The 22435-nt window shown below is 42.8% G+C and overlaps 1 protein-coding gene and 2 long non-coding RNA genes across 7 annotated transcripts; all 3 read left to right on the top strand.

Moving 5' to 3' along the window:
- The first annotated feature begins 6993 nt into the window (after positions 1-6993).
- Positions 6994-15611, top strand: LOC123189622 (calmodulin-interacting protein 111). 2 transcript variants are annotated; one of them, XM_044602091.1, is made up of 14 exons: positions 6994-7242; positions 8697-8772; positions 8883-8932; positions 9068-9382; positions 9770-9931; positions 10024-10859; positions 10945-11134; positions 11826-12033; positions 12528-12985; positions 13394-13820; positions 14554-14634; positions 14759-14949; positions 15045-15260; positions 15336-15611. In XM_044602091.1, the coding sequence occupies exons 4-13, from the start codon at positions 9089-9091 to the stop codon at positions 15213-15215; spliced, it is 3018 nt and encodes a 1005-aa protein (XP_044458026.1). In that variant the 5' UTR covers positions 6994-7242; positions 8697-8772; positions 8883-8932; positions 9068-9088; the 3' UTR covers positions 15216-15260; positions 15336-15611. The 2 variants fall into 2 exon arrangements, with proteins under 2 accessions (XP_044458026.1, XP_044458019.1); XM_044602084.1 differs by having other exon boundaries at positions 6995-7242; positions 9060-9382.
- Positions 15612-17816: 2205 nt separating this feature from the next.
- On the top strand, positions 17817-18615 carry LOC123189612 (uncharacterized). 3 transcript variants are annotated; one of them, XR_006495908.1, is made up of 3 exons: positions 17823-18228; positions 18358-18442; positions 18547-18615. It is a non-coding gene; the product is annotated as an uncharacterized lncRNA (long non-coding RNA). The 3 variants fall into 3 exon arrangements; XR_006495910.1 differs by having other exon boundaries at positions 18358-18456; XR_006495909.1 differs by having other exon boundaries at positions 17817-18228; positions 18358-18615.
- Positions 18616-18698: 83 nt separating this feature from the next.
- Positions 18699-21825, top strand: LOC123189604 (uncharacterized). Of its 2 annotated transcripts, XR_006495907.1 has the most exons (5): positions 18699-18852; positions 19686-19885; positions 20343-20529; positions 21053-21216; positions 21388-21825. It is a non-coding gene; the product is annotated as an uncharacterized lncRNA (long non-coding RNA). The 2 variants fall into 2 exon arrangements; XR_006495906.1 differs by having other exon boundaries at positions 18699-19885.
- Positions 21826-22435: the final 610 nt, after the last annotated feature.

The following is a 22435-nucleotide window of genomic DNA, read 5'->3' as shown; positions in this document are numbered from 1 at the left end:
TAGGTGGGCTGGGGCGCCTCCCCACCAAGGCCCATGCGCCTAGGGAGAAGAGGGGGGCAAACCCTAAGGGCAGATGGGCCCTAAGGCCCATGCCTGGCACGCCTCCCTCCCCCCCACTTGGCCGCCACTCAGATGGGGATTGGGGCTGCCGCCACCCCTAGGGTGGAAACCCTAGGTGGGGGCGCAACCCTCCCTCTCCCCCTATATATAGTGGAGGCAAAGGGGCATCCCAACACATGAAGTCCTTCCCCTATTGGCGCAACCCTACCCCTCTTCCTCCTCGTCTCTCGTAGTGCTTGGCGAAGCCCTGCTGGAGTCCCGCGCTCCTCCACCACCACCACGCCGTCGTGCTGCTGCTGGATGGAGTCTTCCCCAACCTCTCCTTCTCCCCTTGCTGGATCAAGGTGTAGGAGACGTCACCGGGCTGTACGTGTGTTGAACGCGGAGGTGTCGTCCGTTCGGCACTAGGATCATTGGTGATTTGGATCACAACGAGTACGACTTCATCAACCCCATTCACTTGAACGCTTCCGCTTAGCGATCTACAAGGGTATGTAGATGCACTCCCCTCTCCCTCGTTGCTAGATGACTCCATAGATTGATCTTGATGATGCGTAGAATTTTTTTAAAATTCTGCTACGATCCCCAACATGGAGAACCCAAGCATATGAGAATGCCAAGTTGTTTAAAGAAAAAGTTAAAAGATGGCATGACAAAAGGATACAAAAGTGTGAGTTTAATGTAGGTGATTATGTATTGCTATACAACTCTCGTTTAAGATTTTTTGCAGGAAAACTTCTCTCTAAATGGGAAGGCCCCTATGTTATCGAAGAGGTCTATCGTTCCGGTGCCATAAAGATCAACAACTTTGAAGGAACAAATCTGAAGGTGGTAAACGGTCAAAGAATCAAACATTATATCTCAAGTAATCCCATAAATGTTGAAACCAATATTATTGAAACCGTAACCCCGGAGGAATACATAAGGGACACTTTCCGGAATGTTTCAGACTCCGAAAAGGAATAGGTATGTGGTACGGTAAGTAAACCGACTCCAAAACAATTTTTAAGGCAATATTTCTCCGTTTTGGAATATTTAGAAAAATAGAAAAATAAGTAGCATCCCGGGAAGGACACGAGGGCCCCACGAGGGTGGTGGGCGCGCCCCCTACCTCGTGAGCACCTTGTGTGCCTTCCGGACTCCATTTTCTTGCACGATACGTATTTTGCTCGGTAAAAATTCATTATATAACCTCCCGAAGGTTTTGACTCTCGTATCATGCAAATCTCCTCTGTTCTTGTTTCGAGCTTTTTTTTGTCAGGGTTTTCCAGGCTAGGCATCATGTCGTCTCCCTCCTCCAACAATGGTGACAACGATGCTTGGCTAATGAAGATAGATCTGAAGAGGGAAGAACCCACGAGGGTCAACAAGGATGAAAGGATCAAGAAGGCCACGGAGGATCAAGCTCCGGCAGCAAAAGACATCCTTCAACTTGATCATAACCTTCTTACCCCAACTGAGGTCGAAGCTTTCAATATGATTGAGTTAGCTCATATACAAAACAAGTATCTCACACAAGAAAATATTTTGTTGAAGGAGCATATTGTCGCACTCAAGGGCATTATTCGCAAGCTGGAGGACCTCTTACGCTCGATGTGCGATTATCCGTCACCTCCACCTTCTTCACCGACAAAGGAGATATAATCACATGGGTATGGGCACTCCCCTTGGCAACTGCCAAGCTTGGGGGAGGTGCCCCGGTATCGTCACAACTCCTATCTTTATCGTTTTTCTTAGTTCGATCCTATTAGTAGTATCTTGATCTAGTAGAATAAAGTTTATGGCATGATCTAGTTTTGAGTTTGCTTTATGATCTCTCTTTGTAATCGAGTCCGTGAGCTATATATAATAAAGATTAGTGTTGAGTCAAGGGCTTGATTATTTTGCCATGATCTTGGGTGAATAAAAAGAAAGAAGAAAAGAATAAAAAGAAACAAAAAGTTCATATTGATCTTATTGAGAGTAATGACTTCACATAGAAAGGGTATGATGATTAAAAGTTGTTGGGAGTTGGCAGACATAGCTTTGGTCATTGTTGCAATTAATAGGAAGTAATAAGGAAAGAGAGGTTTTCACATATAGATATATTATCATTGACATCTTTTATGATTGGGAGCACTAATTAAAATATGACATGCTAAAGGGTTGATGTTGGACAAGGAAGACAACGTAATGAGTTATGTCTTTCTTATATCTGAGATAAAGTATGTTGTCATGGATCCTCTAACTTGTTGAGCTTGCCTTTCCCCCTCATGCTAGCCAAATTCTCAGCACCAAGTAGAAATACTACTTGTGCTTCCAAATACCCTTAAACCAGTTTTGCCATGAGAGTCCACCATATCTACCTATGGATTGAGTAAGATCCTTCAAGTAAGTTGTCATCGGTGCAAAGCAATAAAAATTGTTCTAAATATGTATGATTGATTGGTGTGGGAGAAATAAGCTTTATACGATCTTGTGATGTGGAAGTAATAAAAGCGACAGACTACATAATAAAGGTTCATATCACAAGGCGCAATATAAAGTGACGTTCTTTCGCATTGAGATTTTATGCATCCAACCATAAAAGCGCATGGCAACCTCTGCTTCCCTCTGCGAAGGGCCTATCCTTTACTATTATCTTCTACCTTATGCAAGAGTCATGGTGATCTTCATTTTTTCTTTTTTATTTTATCCTTTGGCAAGCTCGGCATGTTGGAAAGAACATGATATATATATCTAATTGGATGTAGGGGAGCATGAACCATTATTGTTGACATTACCCTTGAGAAAAAGGTTGTGGGGCAAAACCGTAAGCCCCTATCTTTCTCTGTGTCCGATTAAAACTCCGTAACCACAAGTATTGCGTGAGTGTTAGCAATTATGGAGGACTAAATGATAGTTGAGTATGTGGACTTGCTTTTTAGCTCTGACATAGACTCTTTCCGATGTTATGATAAGTTGCAATTGCTCCAATGACTGAGATTATAGTTTGTTGGAGCCCAATAAGGTTTATGATTTATACTCTTGCATTGTGAATAGATCATCACTTGAACATAAGTAATCATATGACAAAATCTATATATGTTGCTATTATAAGAATAATCATGATGCCTTCATGTCCGTATTTTATTTTTATCGACGCCTCTACCTCTAAACATGAGGACATATTTATTGTTATCAGCTTTTCGCTTGAGGACAAACGAGGTCTAAGCTTGGGGGAGTTGATACGTCCATTTTGCATCCTGCTTTTATATCGATATTTATTGCATTATGGACTATTATTTCACTTTATGTCACAATACTTATGGCTATTCTCTCTTATTTTACAAGGTTTACATAAGGAGGGAGAATGCCGGCAGCTGGAATTTTGGGCTGGAAAAGGAGCAAATATTAGAGACCTATTCTGCGCAACTCCAAAAGTCCTGAAACTCCACGGAAGATCTTAAAATAAATAAAGAAAAATCCTCGCCAAAGATGAAGGCCAGGGGGCCCACACCCTGCTCACGAGGGTGGGGGGTGCGCCCCCTAGGGCGCGCCCCCTACCTCGTGGGCCCCCTGGTGGGTCTCCGACGTCCATCTTCTCCTATATGAGGTCTTTCGATGAGAAAAAAAATAAGAAGGAACTTTTCGGGACGAGACTCCGCCGCCACGAGGCGGAACCTTGCCGGAACCAATCTAGAGCTCCAGCAGAGCTGTTCTGCCGGGGATACTTCCCTCCGGGAGGGGGAAATCATCACCATCGTCATCACCAACGGTCCTCTCATCGGGAGAGGGCAATCTCCATCAACATCTTCACCAGCACCATCTCATCTCCAAACCCTAGTTCATCTCTTGTATCCAATTCTTGTCTCAAAGTCCGGGATTGGTGCTAGTAGGTTGCTAGTAGTGTTGATTACTCCTTGTAGTTGATGCTAGTTGGTTTATTTGGTGAAAGATCATATGTTCAGATCCTATATGCATATTATTACCCCTCTGATTATGAACATGAATATGCTTTGTGAGTAATTACTTTTGTTCCTGAGGACAAGGGAGAAGTCTTGCTATTAGTAGTCATGTGAATTTGGTATTCGTTTGATATTTTGATAAGATGTATGTTGTCTAGCCTCTAGTGGTGTTATGTGAACGTCGACTACATAACACTTCACCATTATTTGGGCCTAGAGGAAGGCATTATGAAGTAATAAGTAGATGATGGGTTGCTAGAGTGACAGAAGCTTAAACCCTAGTTTATGCGTTGCTTCGTAAGGGGCTGATTTGGATCCATATGTTTCATGCTATGGTTAGGTTTACCTTAATACTTTTGTTGTAATTGCGGATGCTTGCAATAGAGGTTAATCATAAGTGGGACGCTTGTTCAAGTAAGAACAGCACCCAAGCACCGGTCCACCCACATATCAAATTATCAAAGTATCAAACGCGAATCATATGAACGTGATGAAAACTAGCTTGACGATATTCCCATGTGTCCTCGGGAGCGCTTTTCTTATTATAAGAGTTTGTTCCGGCTTGTCCTTTGCTACAAAAAAGATTGGGCCACCTTGCTGCACTTTATTTACTTTTGTTACTTGTTGCTCGTCACAATTTATCTTATCACAAAACTATCTGTTACCACTTATTTCGGTACTTGCAGAGAATACCTTGCTGAAAACCGCTTATCATTTCCTTCTGCTCCTCGTTGGGTTCGACACTCTTACTTATCGAAAGGACTACGATAGATCCCCTATACTTGTGGGTCATCACGGTCTGTGTTGGTCGACCGGCGCAGACGCGAGATCAGTTCCTGTCTAAGCCATTGAGATTGTTGTCAACGTTGGATGTGCCCTGCTGCGTCGTTCCCTTCTCGTCTCGCACAGAAATAAAACCCCGACTCCTATTGCACATGCATAACAAATTCAAGAGAGCATCCGAACCAACCTGTGGTTGCATTGTTATTCTAGAATTTTGTGTGCTCAATATCATACAACTTGTTGCTTTAGGAAGGATACTAAACATCCTCGATTCCAATATGAGTACAATGATAATGACATGTTGGCTTTTTATATTAAGGTTGCATATGATTATTTTGATATATTAAGGAGTTGGGTGGAGCTGCCGCCGCGAACCATCTCTTTCCGGCGGGGAAATGGCCTTTCTAGCGGCGATGGACAGGTAGGCGACGCCAAGATCGGCATGGCGGCGGAAGGGGTAGTGCGCGCGCGGGGGGGGGGATCTGGACATGCAAAAAGCGTTTTTCACCTGACAGGGGTGGCCCATGCGTCGCTTTTCCTTCCGCCGGAGCCCCCAAGCGCCCCCAGTGCACTGGGTTCGCCCTGGGATCACCCCGCCGAACCGGCGGAACTTGGCGTCCTAGGGGGCGACTGGGTTTTCTTCCGGTGCCGACAGGAAAAAAGTCACCCTGGGGGGTGTTGGGGGCGCGAGTGGAGATGCTCTCATGTACTAGGAGGGTGAGAGTGTTTCTGACTTACTCTGGATGGAACTCTACGCTCAAGAGCATCTTCGCCAATGTGGCAATGTTGTACTAGCCGCTTCACCTAGGGGCACCAGACCAACTGTCTGTACAAGTGCACCGAGTGGCGTGCCGGGGAGGGGAAGGACAGGGAATGTATCCGGTGCACCCGCACTTGTAGTGCTACCCGTGCACCGAATGCCATAGAATGTTTTTAAAAATCTGAAGAAGAAGAAAATCTAGCACGTTGACGCAACATCAATGTATGATGTCACAATTTTTTGTGTAAAAAATTAAAATATTTTTTGAGATACAAAAATGACAAATTTGACTTCAGTGTAATAATGGACCAAATCTAAAGCCCGTTATGTTATGTACTATTCAACATTGAATTTGTTATTTTTGTTTTTTGAGTTAGGTTTTGAATTCTGACTTGAAATTTTATGACAACCTACATTAATGTTGTGTGAGTGTGCTAATTTTTTCAGAATTTTTCGAATATTTTAAGAATACAATGTGAGCTTGGTGTATCGGTGGGAAGTATCTAGTGCTCCCAGGCCTAGGGTGCTCCCGGTGCTCCGATGCGAAAAACATTATTTTACATGTTCAAAAAATTCTGAAAAAATGCAGCACATCGACAGAACATCAATGTCTCTTGTCACAAAATTTCAAATCAAAATTCGAAACATTGCTCGAGATACAAAAATGAAAAATTTGACATCAATGTGATAATGGGCCAAAACTAAAGCCCAGCTTATGTTATGTACAAAATTTTGTCATTTTTGTATCTCAAGCAATGTTTCGAATTTTGATTTGAAATTTTGTGACAAGAGACATCGATGTTCCATCGATGTGCTGCATTTTTTTCAGAATTTTTTGAACATTTTAAAAATGTTTTTCGGACATTTGGAGCACCGGGAGCACCCCAAGCCTGAGAGCACTAGATACTTTCCCGTGTATCGGTAGCACCACAAGCTCCGGTGCACCAGATATTTCCCTGGGAAGGACAAGGAGAATATCTGGTGCACCGGTGCTTGTGGTGCTACCGGTGCACCGAACTCAAGTCACACATTTTAAATGTTTGAAAAATTCTAAAAAAATTGTAGCACATTGACACAATATTAATGTAGATTCTCACAAAATTTTAAGTCAAAATTCGAAAGAAAGCTCCTAAAACAAAAATGGCAAATTCAACACTGATAGTACATAATATAGGTTGAGCTTTAGATTTGGCCCATTATCACACTGATGTTAATTTTGTGATTTTTATTCTTAAAAAGTATTTCAAATTTTGATACGAAATTTTGTGATGACATACATTAATGTTATGTCAATGTGCTTAATTTTTTTTCAGATTTTTTAAAATGTTGTACGGCATTCGGTGCATCGGTAGCACCATAAGTGTTGGTGCACTAGATACGTTTCCGGGAAGAACAAGGCCCTGCGTGCGTGGCTGCCAGGTGTGCCCGCGGAGGCCAAGCTGGACTAGGTGCTCCTCGTCAAGTACAACCAAAAAAAATATGGTAGTCGAGGAAACGGAAAAGCAAACGAGCTGACGCTCCCTAGCTAGTTCCTAGCCGCCGCCGGCCCGCCGCCGCTACTGCCGGTCCTCAGCCGCGGCGCACTAAGCGGGCCGAAGCCTCCGCTGCCCTGCCGCCGGTACAGGATCCCAGTAGCGCTTCCCTCTGCCGAGCAGCCGCTCCCGCCCAGCACGCCGCCGACCGGAGCTACGCCGTAGACCAGTCCTTAGGGAGGTAGCCACCACTCCTTCGCCCCCCCCCCCCCCCCCCCCCCCCCCCCTTCTCCCTCTTCCCTCATTCCCCCTCCCTCCTTCCTCTTGCATCCTTGTTTGTTCATTTGTTCTGATTTAATGATTTTTGCATTGGATGCGTACTTGCTGTAGATTGGATATTATGAGCATAATGATGCCTTTTTCTTGATGAGTATTTTCTGCATGATATTTCCAATGCATGTTCAAGTTTACATGTGAAAGGATTTTGCTTGATAGGTGTTTGTGATAATGCTTGTAGGGGCAAATGTTTACAAATTGTTGTTTGAATTTCAGTTGAGCAAATGTTTTGGTGTAAACATGTTAGCAGTGAAACATGCAATGGCTCACCGTTTATATGGAAAATAAAAGATTTAATTGTTTTATCTGCACCGTCTTGGCCTGAAATCAAAGCTTAGCAGTAACATGCATTTTGAGAAAGCAGGAGCTTTCTCTTGGTTATACTGGCCGAAATTGGTTTACACATTAGTACTAGTGGTATTGTTGGCATGATTGATGCCTCAAATCTTGTTTGTGATTGGGAATATGGTGGTGTATTATGCTGTGTTGTTGATTTTAGCAGTCAGACCTAAATACTACCATTGAAAGTGACTGCTTCTCCATTTGCATGTTATTGATTGATCTTCAGGTTCCACCATTCGTGTTATGCCATGCTGCAAGTCTTTCATTGTTGGTTTCTTGTTTATTCATACTCCTACAATATTACAATTTCTCTTACAATTATGTGTTTCCTGTTACACTAGTCAATCATTCTTCGGGTTTTCACCTAGTCAACCTTACTAGCAATGTTGCACAAGGCTTCATTTTCGGGGTTTGATGTTAACATTAATTTATGTTTCAGTATATATGCTAGGAAGGTATTGAATTGCATGTGTACGTACCTCCCAGTGCTACGAAAGGGGGTGTCACCAACACAAGCGAATCACGTTCAAGAGTAGGAAAGCGAAGATATCTTGAACAATATTTGTAGTAGGATAGCCGATGCGTGTTTTGTGAGAGCAAGATAGGTTAGCTATGTTGATGAAGGCCATCATCATGTGAACAATTTGTGTTCTGTATGGTCCATATCTTATTTGTTAATATTTATACGCATGAAGTATGAAACACTACAATATAATCATTGAATTTCCTATATGTTAGCCATGAATTGTCTAATTTTCCTTTCCAAAATGGTTGTTGAAATGCCTAACAATGTAAAAGTCACTGCTTAGTACATAAACATTCTTTCAGCCCCGAGGGGCATTATGGAAAATTCATGCCAAATCTACAATTTCACAGTTGTCTCGACCAAATAACTTCCAACCTTTTCACAGTTCTCAGCTCACAGCCGCTTTCTCACAGCTCGCAGCTCACGGCTGCTTTCTCAGAACTCGCAGCTCAACCAAACATACTCTAATTCTATCCCTTTGGAACCTGCAGTTGGAACAGGGCACCAACATTGTCAATTGGAGAGGCTTGGAGCTGCTTTGGCATCCTCAGGAGAGCAAACAAGAAGGTAATTTGCTGCTCCTAGCTTCTATACATATTTTTTTGTGAATTTTAAAAATAATAAATCGTATCCCTTTATTGGTGCTTTTCCAAAATGACGAATTTACCTATCTGTAGATACTGATACACGTATCGGCGCATTTTAGCTCAGGAGAGCAAGCAAGAAGGTGATCTGCTGTTCCTAGCTTCTATACATATTTTTTTGTGAATTAAAAATAATAGCAAAACGTATCCCCACATTGAAGTTTTTCCAAAATGGCAAATTTGTGTATCCATGTATCATATCTGTGTTAGGTTCCCAGAAGCTCGCCGGAACTGCTGCCATGTCTTCGAAGGGCAAGAAGAAGAAGCCGTCGGCATCCCCGCAGCCGTCACCTCGTACACCTCCCTCTCGCGCCCGTGAAGGCACCGGGGGCTGCATCCTGGACCTCTCGTCCACCGCTGCAGCGGCGGCGGCGCGGTACCCGGCTCTCGTACCCCGCGGAGGCGCGGGTTGTTTCGCCGGCACCGTCTCCGATGTGGTCTCCAGGGGCGGGAGCCGCGGTGGCGAGGGGAGGCTCTGGCTTGCCGAGCCCGCCATGGCTAGCACCGGGCTTCGGCCTGGGTGCCTCGTCTTTGTATGCTCCTCACCAAACTTGTTAACTAAGCACTACACTTGTGTTTTCAATACAAACCATGCTCCATGTAACATCAATTATTGCTGTTAAAATTTCGACTGTGTGCCCACCTTTGACTGTGTAGATGTATCTTTGCTCTACTAGTGTAACATCTGGTCAACTGAATATACATTGATTGATCCACACTGTTTTTCAATACCGCCGCAAAGAATCATATTTACAGCTTGCTGAAAATAAGATTAACACATACAGTGGATTGCGGTACCCTGGTTGTAGAACTGACATTCGAGCTTCCCATGGATTTTCCAACAGAGATAAAACTTCAGCTTACCAGTGTCTATGTGTTGTTTTGTTCTAGTCAGCTGAGCTTCGTCTCCTTGTTCTTAGGTGTCACTCATTTCTTCAAGTAATAACAGTTTAGATGGCTTCCCACTTGATAGTTTATTTGAGGAGTGCAACAGATTTTTTGATCTTGATGTGGACAATGATCTCATCTCTAATGAAGCTGGGGTGAACTTTGTGACTGCCACAGTTTTCCCTTCACGTGAGGTATGTGCCTTTGTTATCTTTCTTCTCTTGGTGTATAAATGCCGCGAATGCCAAACTGTAAAAGTTTCTGATTGGATGGTCACTCTTATCAGGTTCAAAAGAATGACATCAAGCTCTCTTGGGATCTTGCCTGCACACTGGGATACCCTGCAGTAGGTCGTTCTTTGCTAATTAGCCCCCTATATACATCCCAAGCCCCAAAGCGAGCTGATTCTGGCGAGTTTTTGCGTGTGATAAAATGCAGCGATCTTTATCTCAGTCTAGTTCCAACGAAAGTTGTACCGTCCAGTCATAATAAGTCGGAATCTGATTGCCATCCTGTAAGAAATGTGATGGTTATGGAGTCACCTAAAAGGATTCCTTCAACTCCTCCATGCAGAAATGAATCCCATGATGGTGCATCTAACAGTGGCTTTTCATTGTGCTTGGATCAAGCCACTGCAAAATCAGCATTAGCAGATGATAAAATAAGTGACTTGCTGAAGACTTCTGCATCACGGTGGCTTGATGGTAGGCACTTGCTGAAAGGAAACTATGTCCCTCTCTCAATGTGCGGAAAACTATCTATGTTCGTAGTTCTGCGAGCAGAAACAGATGGTTCTGCCCTGGATGTAGTGCGTGAGAAAAAAAATTCAATGTCTAGTGCAGATGTCTCTGGTAAATTGGTTGAAACCCCTGCTTTGTTCCTTGTCGAGAGAACCACAAAAGTGCACCTTTCTGATTTGTCATCTTCAAAGGAGTTTGGGTCAGATAAGCTAGGGTTCCCACCAGAATATTCCATCTGTGCTGATACAGCAAGTGAAGATGCCAATCATGATCAAAGGCTTGGTGGGTTATCGGAAGTGTCAGCAAAAGTAAAAGAAATGATTTCGTTTTCGCTGGCAGATCAAATTGGTCTGCCAAGGAATGGTTTGCATGATTTACCAAGGTATAGCGTGAACTTGCCCCCCCCCCCCTAGATTGCAAACACATTTATTTGTTAGTTAACGATATACTATTTTCTTTCATTTCAGGTATAAAGGTCTTCTTCTTTATGGTCCACCTGGAACAGGGAAAACCTCTCTTGCTTCTTCATGTGCCTATGATCTGGGAGCCAATCTTTTTACAATCAATGGACCAGAGATCATTAGTCAGTATCACGGTGAAAGTGAACAAACATTGTATGATGTTTTCACTTCAGCTAAGCAAGCTGCACCTGCTGTGGTTAGATTTTCTTCTAATGCCAACCACTTCTTTTCATTGTCATGTCAACAGCAGTTGAAATACTCTTAGTCTACTACCTTTTTAGGAAGCTAATGTCACAATTTTTTAACCTTTTCTCCCTCACCCTGTATCATGTGGGATAGAAAAATGAGCAATCTTTTTGTTCACGACTTCTAGAACCTGAGTTAAAATGATTCCTATCCTCAGATGGTTACCCTTAGTATTCTAGATGAAAACATTGGTCATCCATCTTTAGAGGAACCTCATCCTTTACACCATTTTTTAACATTTTAAGTGAAGTTAGAAGTTACTACCATTTTAAAATCAATATAACACTTACTGCAATTGAAGAAGATACAAAAGTTGAAGAAGATAAAAAAACAAATATATCTTATGAACTAGATTTTGGGTAAGCTAGGTGTTATCATCCATTATCTCTTGAGTTATTAGTGATCAAAATTAGTAATATCTCCTGTTATCAATGTTTATGGATTGAATGAAGTATTTAATTACAAATGGTTTCTCTATACTTCAATGAGGACTTATGAATGATTAGCAATATGATTATTGATGTCTATGAATTGAATTATTTAATTACCAATGGTTTCTCTATATTACAATGAGGAAGTATGTGATGTCTTAATTGATAACAACATTGAGGATTGATAATATGTATCTTCATTGATATTAGATATTTATTGATGAATTGGATGCGATTGCTCCAGCCAGGAAGGATGGAGGTGAGGAGTTGTCTCTTAGAATGGTGGCCACTCTGTTAAAACTGATGGATGAGATTGGCCGTAATGATCGTGTTATCTTGATTGCTGCTACAAATCGTCTTGAAAGTATTGATCGTGCATTACTACGACCAGGAAGATTCGATCAAGAAATTGAAATAGGTAGAAATCTCTGATGTTTTTCATGTACCGCAGTTCTATATCTATTCTAGGTCAGTGCTGTTCTTTTTTAAGGTATTGTGTGCAATCATCCCCTAACAAAAGGTATTTGTGTGCAACTAAATCCAGTGCTAGTATATGTGCCGAATACATGAGGATTCCTTTTGCTGGTAACATCATCCATTTAGGGTGGTATCAACAAATAATTGTAGGCGATTGATTAATGCCCCTCCTCCCCCGGCGAAAAATAGGCAATTTGTTATCTTGCATTTTAAGTACTTTGCGATACTTTAGAGACATCATGCCCCATATAAAGTTATCTGCATCACTTTAGTACTAGCTGTTTTCAGAACTTAGGGTAAACTGAGGTTGACTGCTTACAGATAGCGTCAAATGCAAGCTGGCTGTCTTCGATGATAAGCCGTTGAATAATAGGGTTGTCCAGTTGACAAGTTGTTGAGCAAGTCAAAGTTGATCAATTGTTGATTCACTTGCAGGAGTACCATCTCCAGGACAGAGGCTGGACATACTTCACCACCTTCTAAGTGGAGTTCACCACTCCCTCACTAGTGAGGAAGTTGAGTCCCTTGCTTTTGCCACTCATGGATTCATGGGTGCTGATCTAGCTGCACTATGCAACGAGGCTGCATTGAGTGCTCTTCGCCGTTATATCAGTGTAAAGGAAAGTTCAACCCAACTACTTGGTGATCGTGACACAAATGCAGAAAAGACGAATATTCAAGAAATTGATGGTCTTTTGGGTTATGAAATAAGCTCATTATCATCATCTCTCTCAAAGTTAACCATGTCAATGGAGGATCATTGCTGGACCAGTAGAGGTGATACCATAGAAAGTAGCGAGCCGGATGATAAGAAAGATGAGTTGCTATTGTTGGTGACTAAAGAAGACTTTGAACAAGCTAAAATGAAAATTAGACCAAGTGCGATGCGTGAGGTATCATTTTTACCCACCTTATATGTTCATTTAGTGTTTCTTTCTCAGATTTCTTCTCTTATTACTTGCTGTGATTTTTTTCATAATAGTTCTTGTCTTGTAAGCATCATTTCTTCTCTCTTGCTTTTTTTTCTTTCTTTTCATATGTTTGTGTCAATATTTGTGTCATGGACTCCAACTGATGAGCAGTGGAAACTAAACTAAAAGTTGCACATTTCAGAACAATTGATGTGAAGTTCTGGTATAACAATTTCAGTTTAATGTAAGGTGTTCTTGATTTGGTTGTTCGAGATGCACCCTGGTGTGTTGCTATCTTATGGGAAATAGACACCAACATCAGTAAAAATATGTGTGTGATCTGTAGAACGTAGCACAATGTTAATGCTTCTTCCATCATTTCCTGTACAGGTAATGCTAGAGCTTCCAAAGGTACGATGGGAAGATGTTGGTGGTCAAGCCAGGATCAAGAAGCAGTTAATTGAAGCCATCCAGTTGCCACAGAAATGCCCAGACGCGTTTGAACGCTTAGGGATCCGCCCTCCTAGAGGATTGCTAATGATTGGACCACCAGGTTGCAGTAAGACATTAATGGCTCGCGCTGTAGCTTCTGAAGCAAAAATGAATTTCCTTGCAGTTAAGGGTCCTGAGCTTTTCAGCAAATGGGTTGGTGACTCTGAAAAGGCAGTGAGATCATTATTTGCTAAGGCGAAGGATAATGCGCCTGCAATATTATTTTTTGATGAAATAGATGGGCTTGCAGTAACTCGTGGCCATGGAAGTAATGGCATATCTGTTGCTGATAGGGTACTCAGTCAGTTGCTACAGGAAATGGATGGTAAGCCTTGGTACTTAGGGACTGTTGGTTGGTCCATGATGGTAGTCCAGCAACTGGTCACTTGTTACCTCAGTCTTTATTTGATCAAATCATTGATTTTTTATTAAGTAGTTAAATACTGGAAAGTGGGTTACTCTTGTATTATAGGCTGTCGTTGATTTAATTGATGACTACTCCCTCTGTCCCAAACCAAGCAACGGAGTGAGTACTACACAAACCAAGCAGTCAAGCATGTAAATTAGAGCAGATATGACGTTTCTACTATTTCTTTAGGTTCTACTGGTTGATTCCGCACAGGTTGTTCTTTCTTGGTACAATTAACAGAATAATCTTAGATAGTAAACCTAGATTACATTCATTAAAATGGACAATTACTAGTCAAAATTGAGGCCCCGGTATCCTACTATCTTACTCCCTCCGTCCCAAATATAACGTTTTTGCAAGCTACTTGCAAAAATGTCTTATATTATGGGACAGAGGGAGTATTAGTTACTGGGCTCTGTGCTACTCCCTCCGTTCAGAATTACTTGTCTCGAATATGGATGTATCTAGAACTAAAATACGTCTAGATACATCCATTTCTGCGACAAGTAATTCCGAACGGAGGGAGTATTTGCTTGTCTTTTCATTCTTAGTTGGAAATGCTGAAAACCTACGATCTGGACTCATGTTAGTTGTTACATATCTTTGCCAGTTAGGTTTTTATCATCTATAATTACCATGATTGCAACAGGTTTGGACCAGAAGATTGGTGTCACTGTTATTGCAGCTACGAATCGTCCTGACAAAATCGATATTGCACTTCTGAGACCAGGTCATCTGTCTTAACTACACAGATTATGCACATGCATTTTATGGTCTATGTTCCTTGTTGAGTTACACATGCAATGCTCTCTATCTTTTGTTGGTTTTAACTTCATGAATGATGTATGCACTAGGTCGTTTCGACAGACTGCTTGATGTTCAACCACCAGATGAAGCTGACCGTGAGGATATTTTCCGGATTCATACACGCAGCATTCCTTGCAGTCACGATGTCAATCTAAACGAACTTGCTAGACTCACAGAAGGCTACACCGGCGCCGACATAAAGCTCGTCTGCAGGGAAGCCGCTGTAGCTGCTCTTGATGTATGCTACCTGCCCTTTGCCCATTCTGGTACACAAGGACTGGATGTGTTTTCTTCACTAGAAGCTTGCTGATAAATTATTTGGATTTTTACCAGGAGAACTTTGACATCCCAGAAGTAGCAATTACACACTTCAAGTCGGCAATCGACCGAGTAAGTCCATCAGATATGCAGTTCTACCAAGAACTTGCGGCGCGGTTCCGCCGTCTCGTTGATGACACAGATAACGCAACAACGCCGGGAATACGTACCGAACCTCCCATTTAGTATCCTTCTATATGTACAAGTGTACATAGAGGAGAGCAGTTCACTGTAAGCCATTCCTTATCTCCTCCTCATTACCTCAATGACTCATCATTCGGTCCTAACATGAATTTGTGTTGACAGTTGCAGTATGATCCTCCAGCATTTCCTGTAGCTGGAATTCTTTTTGTTTCTGGTAGAGGCTAGTAGTGCAAGTCAAGAGTTGCATCTTTTTCCTCGATGTCCAATGGTTCCATCTAGTAATACTTTTATAGTAGTGGCTCTTGAAAGAGAGAGGATACTGATTACTGAACACAGTTTTGCCTGTGCAATTTTTTGCTAGTCATGTACCCGTGGAGTGAGTGTGTAAAATTTGTGCACATTTTGACTGCCAGTAATGGGATTGAGGAATCTTGCGCACGTGAAATTTTGGCGTGGAGAGTTTGGAATCCCAGCTCGAGAGCCGGTGAAAACGCGACTGCGGGGTGAAAAGCCCAACCCTTTTGCCCGACGCCTGCAGCATTCCCACTCCTTGGCTCGTCTCTCACCACTCCGGCCATGGACGCAGCCGGCTCCGTGTCTCACAGCCGCAAGCGTCCCCTCAATCTCAATCTAGTGCCGGCGCTCTCTGGCGGCGACGACCATCACAGCAGTACTGCAGTAGGCCAATCCTATTCCCCTGCACCCAGCAAATAGGACCTATACGTCACTTAAGTTTGATTTGTTGTTGCGCCGTAGACGTCACTTAAGTTCGGTTTGTTGTTGCTCCGTTGAAGTTTATGTTTATTGAGAAGAAGCAAGATTCTTGAAGCCGGAAAGGATCCCGTCCTGTTCGAGAATTGGAAGTGTTGCCATGCAAATTATTTTGCTGTCAATAATTTGTTGCTCCAGTTATAAGTCACATCGACTTACACAATGCAAATTATAATCTTGTGTTGATCAATGTCCTTGTATCTAAGTTTGTTGTTCCATGACACAACACATAGTCATTCAAAAAAGTAGCGATGATAAATTGAACCTTTCTTCTAGCCGTAACTCAGGAATGAAACTAAGAATGGACCATGTTACAGTGCATTGTCACCTTAAATCGAGCACCTTTTGATCACCACATCACATCAACTGCTAAAGATCGATAGTTTCTAAAAAAAAACACCAGTAGCCTTTCTCACTTGGAGAAGGGGGACGCACTGTAGTGGCGGTAGAGCGCGTCTAGCCGCCGGCTACCCGCGCGCGGTTGCACTCGTGGAGCTCCGGCTTGCTGCGGCTCTCGAGGTCATACCGCAGCAGCCTCTCCCATTTTCCCACCACGATTCCACGAAGAACTCGCCGCACGCCCCGGCGACGGCGTCTCCACGCCGAGCAGCATCAGGAGGTGTGGGCCGACGTTCATCGGTATACTATCACCGTATCACGCACATTTTTTCCATTTCTTAGTTCTGACGGAAGGTAACATCGGGCCCGGGGATTCTCGCGCCAGTCCGACTTTTCCTGAACGTGTTTTTCTTTTTGATAAAACTTAACATTCTTGTTAACTTCAAAAAAGAAAAAACTGCGCATTCTTGTTACTCTGTTCTGCATCCATTTCGCGCAAAAGAAAAAACATCAGCCGCCAAAGCATCACTGCTCGTGCCTACAGTGTCCATGGCTAGCATCCACAATTTGCAGGAGGTAATGAATCTAGCCCTTGCCATCTCCATTAGACTAGGAGTTCAAAGCCATCAGATTAGTATGGCATAATCAGGACCTGCAGCACTGGCACGGCAGCACCAAAGAGTAACAACCACTATCGCTGCCAGCTGATCTGACCCAAAAAAACTCGGCCGATCACTTGCGAGGCCTCCCTCGCTTCCCGCTCTTCTTCCCACCTTGTCCTGAGCTCCCGGCTTCCAGAGGAGAAGCGCCAGGGCTGCCGGTTCCCTTCTTAGGACGGCCTCTGCCCCTTCCTGACGGCATTGGCTCCGGAGTCGCCGTCTTGGCCCCCCCGCCTCTGCCCCGCCCACGACCATGACTGCCACACTCTGCCTCCTCCTTGGCTACCTGCTGTCTGATCTCGTCCTCGGCTTCTGGTTCTGCATGTTCCGAGGTTCAAAACCATCCACGCTTAGATTTCAGTTTAGCGACTGTCAAAGGTAAAAATGATACTCAGGCTGGAGTAGGCATTTTAGCAGTCAGCAACAATTCCAATGTAAACCCAACTCAATTTCAGTTTTACCATTTCACACTGAAAGTGCAGTAGGAGAGAAGCATCTTATTAGGTGAACCATCACTACGGAGCTTGCTTGAAAATTTGGTACATGACTGCCATTTACGAGCACTATGTATGTTTCGCACATGGAAGAAGCACTAGAATTGGATGGACCAAAATGATCAGGAAAGTTATAAACTAAACAGAGCCCACTATATCAGAGCACTGGAATTGGATGGACCAACAATGTGGCTAATGTTGACAAACATCGCACCACGACCCTTGGCTACCTTTTGCACACTAATGCAATTTCTATTTTCCAGTCTGATAGCAAATCGAGAAACATTAACGTGTGCGGAAGGGGCGTCCTCTCGCACTAGCCACGTCGGATAAGAAACGACAAAATGAACGCAACGGGATTGGTCAAAGTCGCTCACGCATGTAGGATTGGCCTAACCTAACCTGGTCTCGCTCAAGACTCCACGAGACCACGGCGCCTTCCCTCTTTGCCGCCGCCTCCTCCTCTCCTCTTCCCTCTTTCTCCCATGCTAACTCTCGCCGCCGCCGCCTCCCCCATCCCAGATTCTTCTCCTCCGCCGCGCCATGGCGCTCCCTATGATCGATGTGCCATCGGGTTCCGCTGTTCTTTGAACTCCGTTGGGTGCCGGGGTGGTGGTCTTAGGAGGAGGGGAGGAGGAAGAAGAAGAGGACCAGGAGAGCCCCGCAGGTGCAGGGGAGGCCGTTCGCGGTGGAGAGGCTGGTGGCGCACAAGGCATGGACGTGCCTGCCGAGTGCCCAGCCCGCTGACGGCGATGGGTCTGGATAAGTTCGGTGTGCTTTTAGGTTGATTTGGTATGTTGGACTGAATGAGGTTTGGTTAATTCGTTTTGCTTTGGTCCGTGCTTCTCCCAATCCAATCCCATCCTATCCCTCTTTGCTCCATCTCACATCCAATCTGATGCTTATTTTGATTTGGTGCAGATTCACTCATTTATTGGATTGTGAGAAAGAAGCTACAACCCTTTGATCCTGCCTGAAAAACAAAAGTAGCCTGCAGTTAAATCTTGTAATAATTGTCCAGTATGATTCTTTCTTGCGTCCAGCTTATAGTTTGAGTGAAAGAAACTACAACTCTTTGGCTCTCACTGGAAAATGAAACTGACATTGCAGTTGAAATCCCCAAATGACTACCCAGTATGAGTCTCATGTGGCATCCCAAATAGCTGTTGTGTCTCAAGGCAAGGACAAGCCAACCTATGCACCTCATGTGGAAGATGGAGACATGTGTATTGTTCTTAATGCAAAAGATATCTGTGTTACAGGAAGAAAAATGATATGCATACCAACAAAATCAAGCGGATATCCTGACGAGTGTGCTCGTGGTGGTCGCTCAGATCCCAGCCGTGCGTGGCGGCGGGCGTCCTCGTCGAGATAGTGTCGTTGTATACATCAACTTCATTTCCAACCCATCCACAGGTGTACCAGCTCCTCTCTGTATATTGTTTGATTTTTTCATGTTCAATTCAACTTTCGCTAAAAGAACTTCAAAATCGAGCAGGGATTGCTTGATTTGTAGCCAATGATTTAATTGTTCATACTATTTTGGTGTCTAGAAATAGTAGTAAAACTACTAATATCGTATTAGGGGCTACAACGCAGCATGTATTGTTTGTTTGAATTAATTTATTTTCATTGTAATAGAGAGGAAGCAGTGAGTTTTGCTGGGGTTTTTTCCTGAAGGAACCGTGGTTTCTTTCAGGCCATCTCCATGGTAACACAGGGCCAGGGTTTTGGTGTAAGTAGCTCTAAAATATTAATTAGACTGGTGAATCTGACGGTTATAGTGCTCCATTCAATTATGATTCACTATCGCCGCTATATCAGATGGAAGGTTTACAGTTTGGAGATTGGAGCATCCAAGATATTATATCATATTGTTCATGAAAAGTTATGCAATAAGAAGTTAAGAACCACCCGATAATATGGAATCGCTGTATGCCTTTTTACAGCAACTAGCAAGGAGCAAAATAATATTTTTGATGTTGCTTTGACTAATTAAGTGAGGTCCTAACTTAAGTTGGCTAATTTCTTTCATACCCATTATATGATTGGCATGTCCTATTTCTCTCTTGGTTTCTTCTTCTTTCTTTTGTTGCTTCTTTGGAATTTTGTTGGTGTATTTTGGCTATTTGTTGAGTGTTTGGTGCTTGGTTTTCAGTTGTTCACTTTCTTTTTCTTCCCCTTCTTTGATTTTTCTTTTGGATGATCTTCTCCTAATAGACACCATATGGTTTTTGTGTTGTTTCCAGGTACAGATTTTGGTGTCAATTCCTGGACCTTGCTGCCTGCATGGCCATCGGCATAGCCAACCCGACGTGCCGGCGTTTAGCGCGGATGGCCAGATCTATGCGGCAGAGAGCATGGCCGATGCTGGAAGGGAGGTCTTGCCGCCGGCCTCCAAGCAGTCGGTAGGCACAATGGATCCTAAAGCTCCAGGCTGGATCAAAAGGTATGTCGATTTGCAGTGTTACATGTCTGAAAATTGTGACTGAAAACTGGACTTATTAGTGTAGGCATAAACATTGCAGGCACTGATAAAAAAGGATATCTTAAACAATTACTGCGCCTTGAGATCTACTCCTAGATGATTCTGCATTTTAGTTTTATGATATGTAGTTATAGCTGATACTACTAAATGGCTCAGATGTACTTGCATCTTTAAAAATCAGTGATTTAATGAACATTTTGCCAATTGACACAAGATGCAGAGTATAAAAAGTTATAGCATGTTACAGATAAACCAGAGGAATTGGCATGTATATGCGTGTGTTCCTGATTATGTGTACCTTACAGGTTCAGTTGGGATATGTGGTCAAAGATTAGGACACTAATATCCGTGTAGGTTACATTTATAGTTGCTTAATTCATGATGTGCTCGTCTCGTCATTTTTATTCTGTACGTGCAGGGTGAGGATTTGGGAGGAAGCCCCTGTTTAGACACCTTGTCCCAGTCAAGCACGAGCCGACGGCGGTGACACTGCATATGTTATCCAGGATCATGCTCAAAGGTTGTGTCATCGGCGACAAGATCCACAAGATGCCATGGCGGTGGTTGCCCCGGGTGTTAATGTAGAGGGCAGGAACCAGTAGCAGGTGAGGATACTATGCAATTTCGCTGTGAATCATTGTTAATTATTGGACGTACTTCTTGTGCTCTGAAGATTTGATTCCACTCGTCTTGATACACAAAAAGAGTTTGTTTCATGAATTCAAAAGATACTGAAATTAAAGGTTCGGCTTATATTTGGGGAGCAGACTCTTTTTGAAAATCGACATCTGAATGTAAATAAATGCCCTTGGTATGTTCTGATTCCTATCATCCATTGTTGCAAATTTCTTCTAACCCAATATATCAGTTTCTTATCTTCTTTCGGTTCACCTTCACTCATCCTGACATTCATCACCATAAAATATTTTACATACAATTATCTTTACATTGTTAGCCTGCTTTTTTGTTTGTTTCACAAGCTTGAAATATTCTACAATGCTCATAGTGATGGAGGGGTTTGGTTGAGGTCTACTGATGTAGAACCCTCCAAGTTTTCAAGTATTTTAGTTTCCTATTTTTGCAATGTAGAATGTCTCATGATACATTTTCTTCTGCGATCTTATTTAGGTGAGCACCAAGATCTCTGAAACTTTTTCTTCAAAATACAGTAACCAAGCTGCGTTTGTTTCGTGCACATACATAAATGGATGGCTCTTCTTCTTGGAGCCCCAAGTTGTGGGAAAAAACCCCTATTGCTACCACTTGCAGGAAAGCTCAACCAAAACCAAGAGGTATTTTTATTTTTCTTCACTTCAACCAAGTCAGTCATGTACAATGAGCAGCACTCAAACCACAAAATGATTTGCATCCCATTAATTTTTCCAAATTTTCAATTTTATGACCTGGCATTCTAAATAAAACATAGCTCATAGCTCAATTTTATGCATAATTTCTCCTGGCAGATGTACATATTTATCCCCACAAGGCCACAAGACACAACTGTGTGTTGTAGGTAGCATCAGAAATTGAGTTGAATGGGATCAAGATGGAGCGGTTTGTTTCCAAAAGGCACCACCTCTTTAATTTTCTGCTGGACAAGCGGATAACATGCTCCGGTCCAATTCGTGATTGGTGTTGATGCATCTCTAAATAATCTAATCATTCTGTTTTGCTAGCTTGTGCCATGCATGTCAGTGAGTTCTGATGTTTTTTGTACTCTTATCATGTTATGTGTGTGTTTGTCTGAACTGCTATGAGATGGGCCGGTGGCAGGGTAACCAGAATGTGTCTTTTTGCCTGTACAGTTCTTATAGGATTATCCTTACTATATGTTTGAGTAAAACAACTCAAGTTCATGTTTATACTCAGTAGAAATTAAATATGAGATGTGCTTTCGAATCTGCATGCGTGTTGATCAAGACACGGCCCAGCATGGACGTTTAAAACACATGCAATCAGATTATCTCGATGTAACTCATTAGGATGCTTCTGATCTCTTTTCAACTAAAAAAATGCAATGGTGTACCGTGTACATATATCATGGATTATGTGCTTGTCTACTAATGGTGATGTTGACATGGTATACTGTCTATTCTCCCTACTCAATTGGCTGTGCTCATATCAATGTAGGCTAACTAAAGAATTTAAGATGCTCATATCTATGGATTTGAAGCTAACTAAAAAGTTTTAGATGTTCATATGTGGTGTCTGTTTGATGAGAAAAATAAAAAAAATAGACAGCAAAACATGTGTTGTTGCTTTGTATAACTTGGCAAAGAAGGTTTACGAAGGTCAAATAGCTGGCTGTTGGGTGTGGCTTTCATAGTAGTTATATTTATAAAATGTTAAATAGGCACCAAATGTTCTGATCCACCTGCTTACCCACGAAAAGGCTCTCCAGCCATAGAGTTCTGTAAAAAAAAGGCACACCAGCCTGGTTGTTTCCTGAAATTTGATAGTGCCGAGATCATCCAGAAAGAACCCTATCCCCTCCCCCGCCGCCACCCGCGA

This window comes from Triticum aestivum, chromosome 1A, assembly GCF_018294505.1.
Source record: "Triticum aestivum cultivar Chinese Spring chromosome 1A, IWGSC CS RefSeq v2.1, whole genome shotgun sequence".
NCBI lineage: Eukaryota > Viridiplantae > Streptophyta > Magnoliopsida > Poales > Poaceae > Triticum > Triticum aestivum.
The sequence above is the reverse complement of the archived record's forward strand: the minus strand, read 5'-3'. Positions and strand labels throughout refer to the sequence as shown.

Coding starts and splice junctions, on each gene's coding strand:
- LOC123189622 (XM_044602091.1), top strand. CDS start 9,089: ATGTCTTCGAAGGGCAAGAAGAAGAAGCCGTCGGCATCCCCGCAGCCG. Junction 9,932..10,023: donor CAGTTTTCCCTTCACGTGAG/GTATGTGCCTTT, acceptor CACTCTTATCAG/GTTCAAAAGAATGACATCAA. Junction 14,950..15,044: donor CCGCTGTAGCTGCTCTTGAT/GTATGCTACCTG, acceptor GATTTTTACCAG/GAGAACTTTGACATCCCAGA.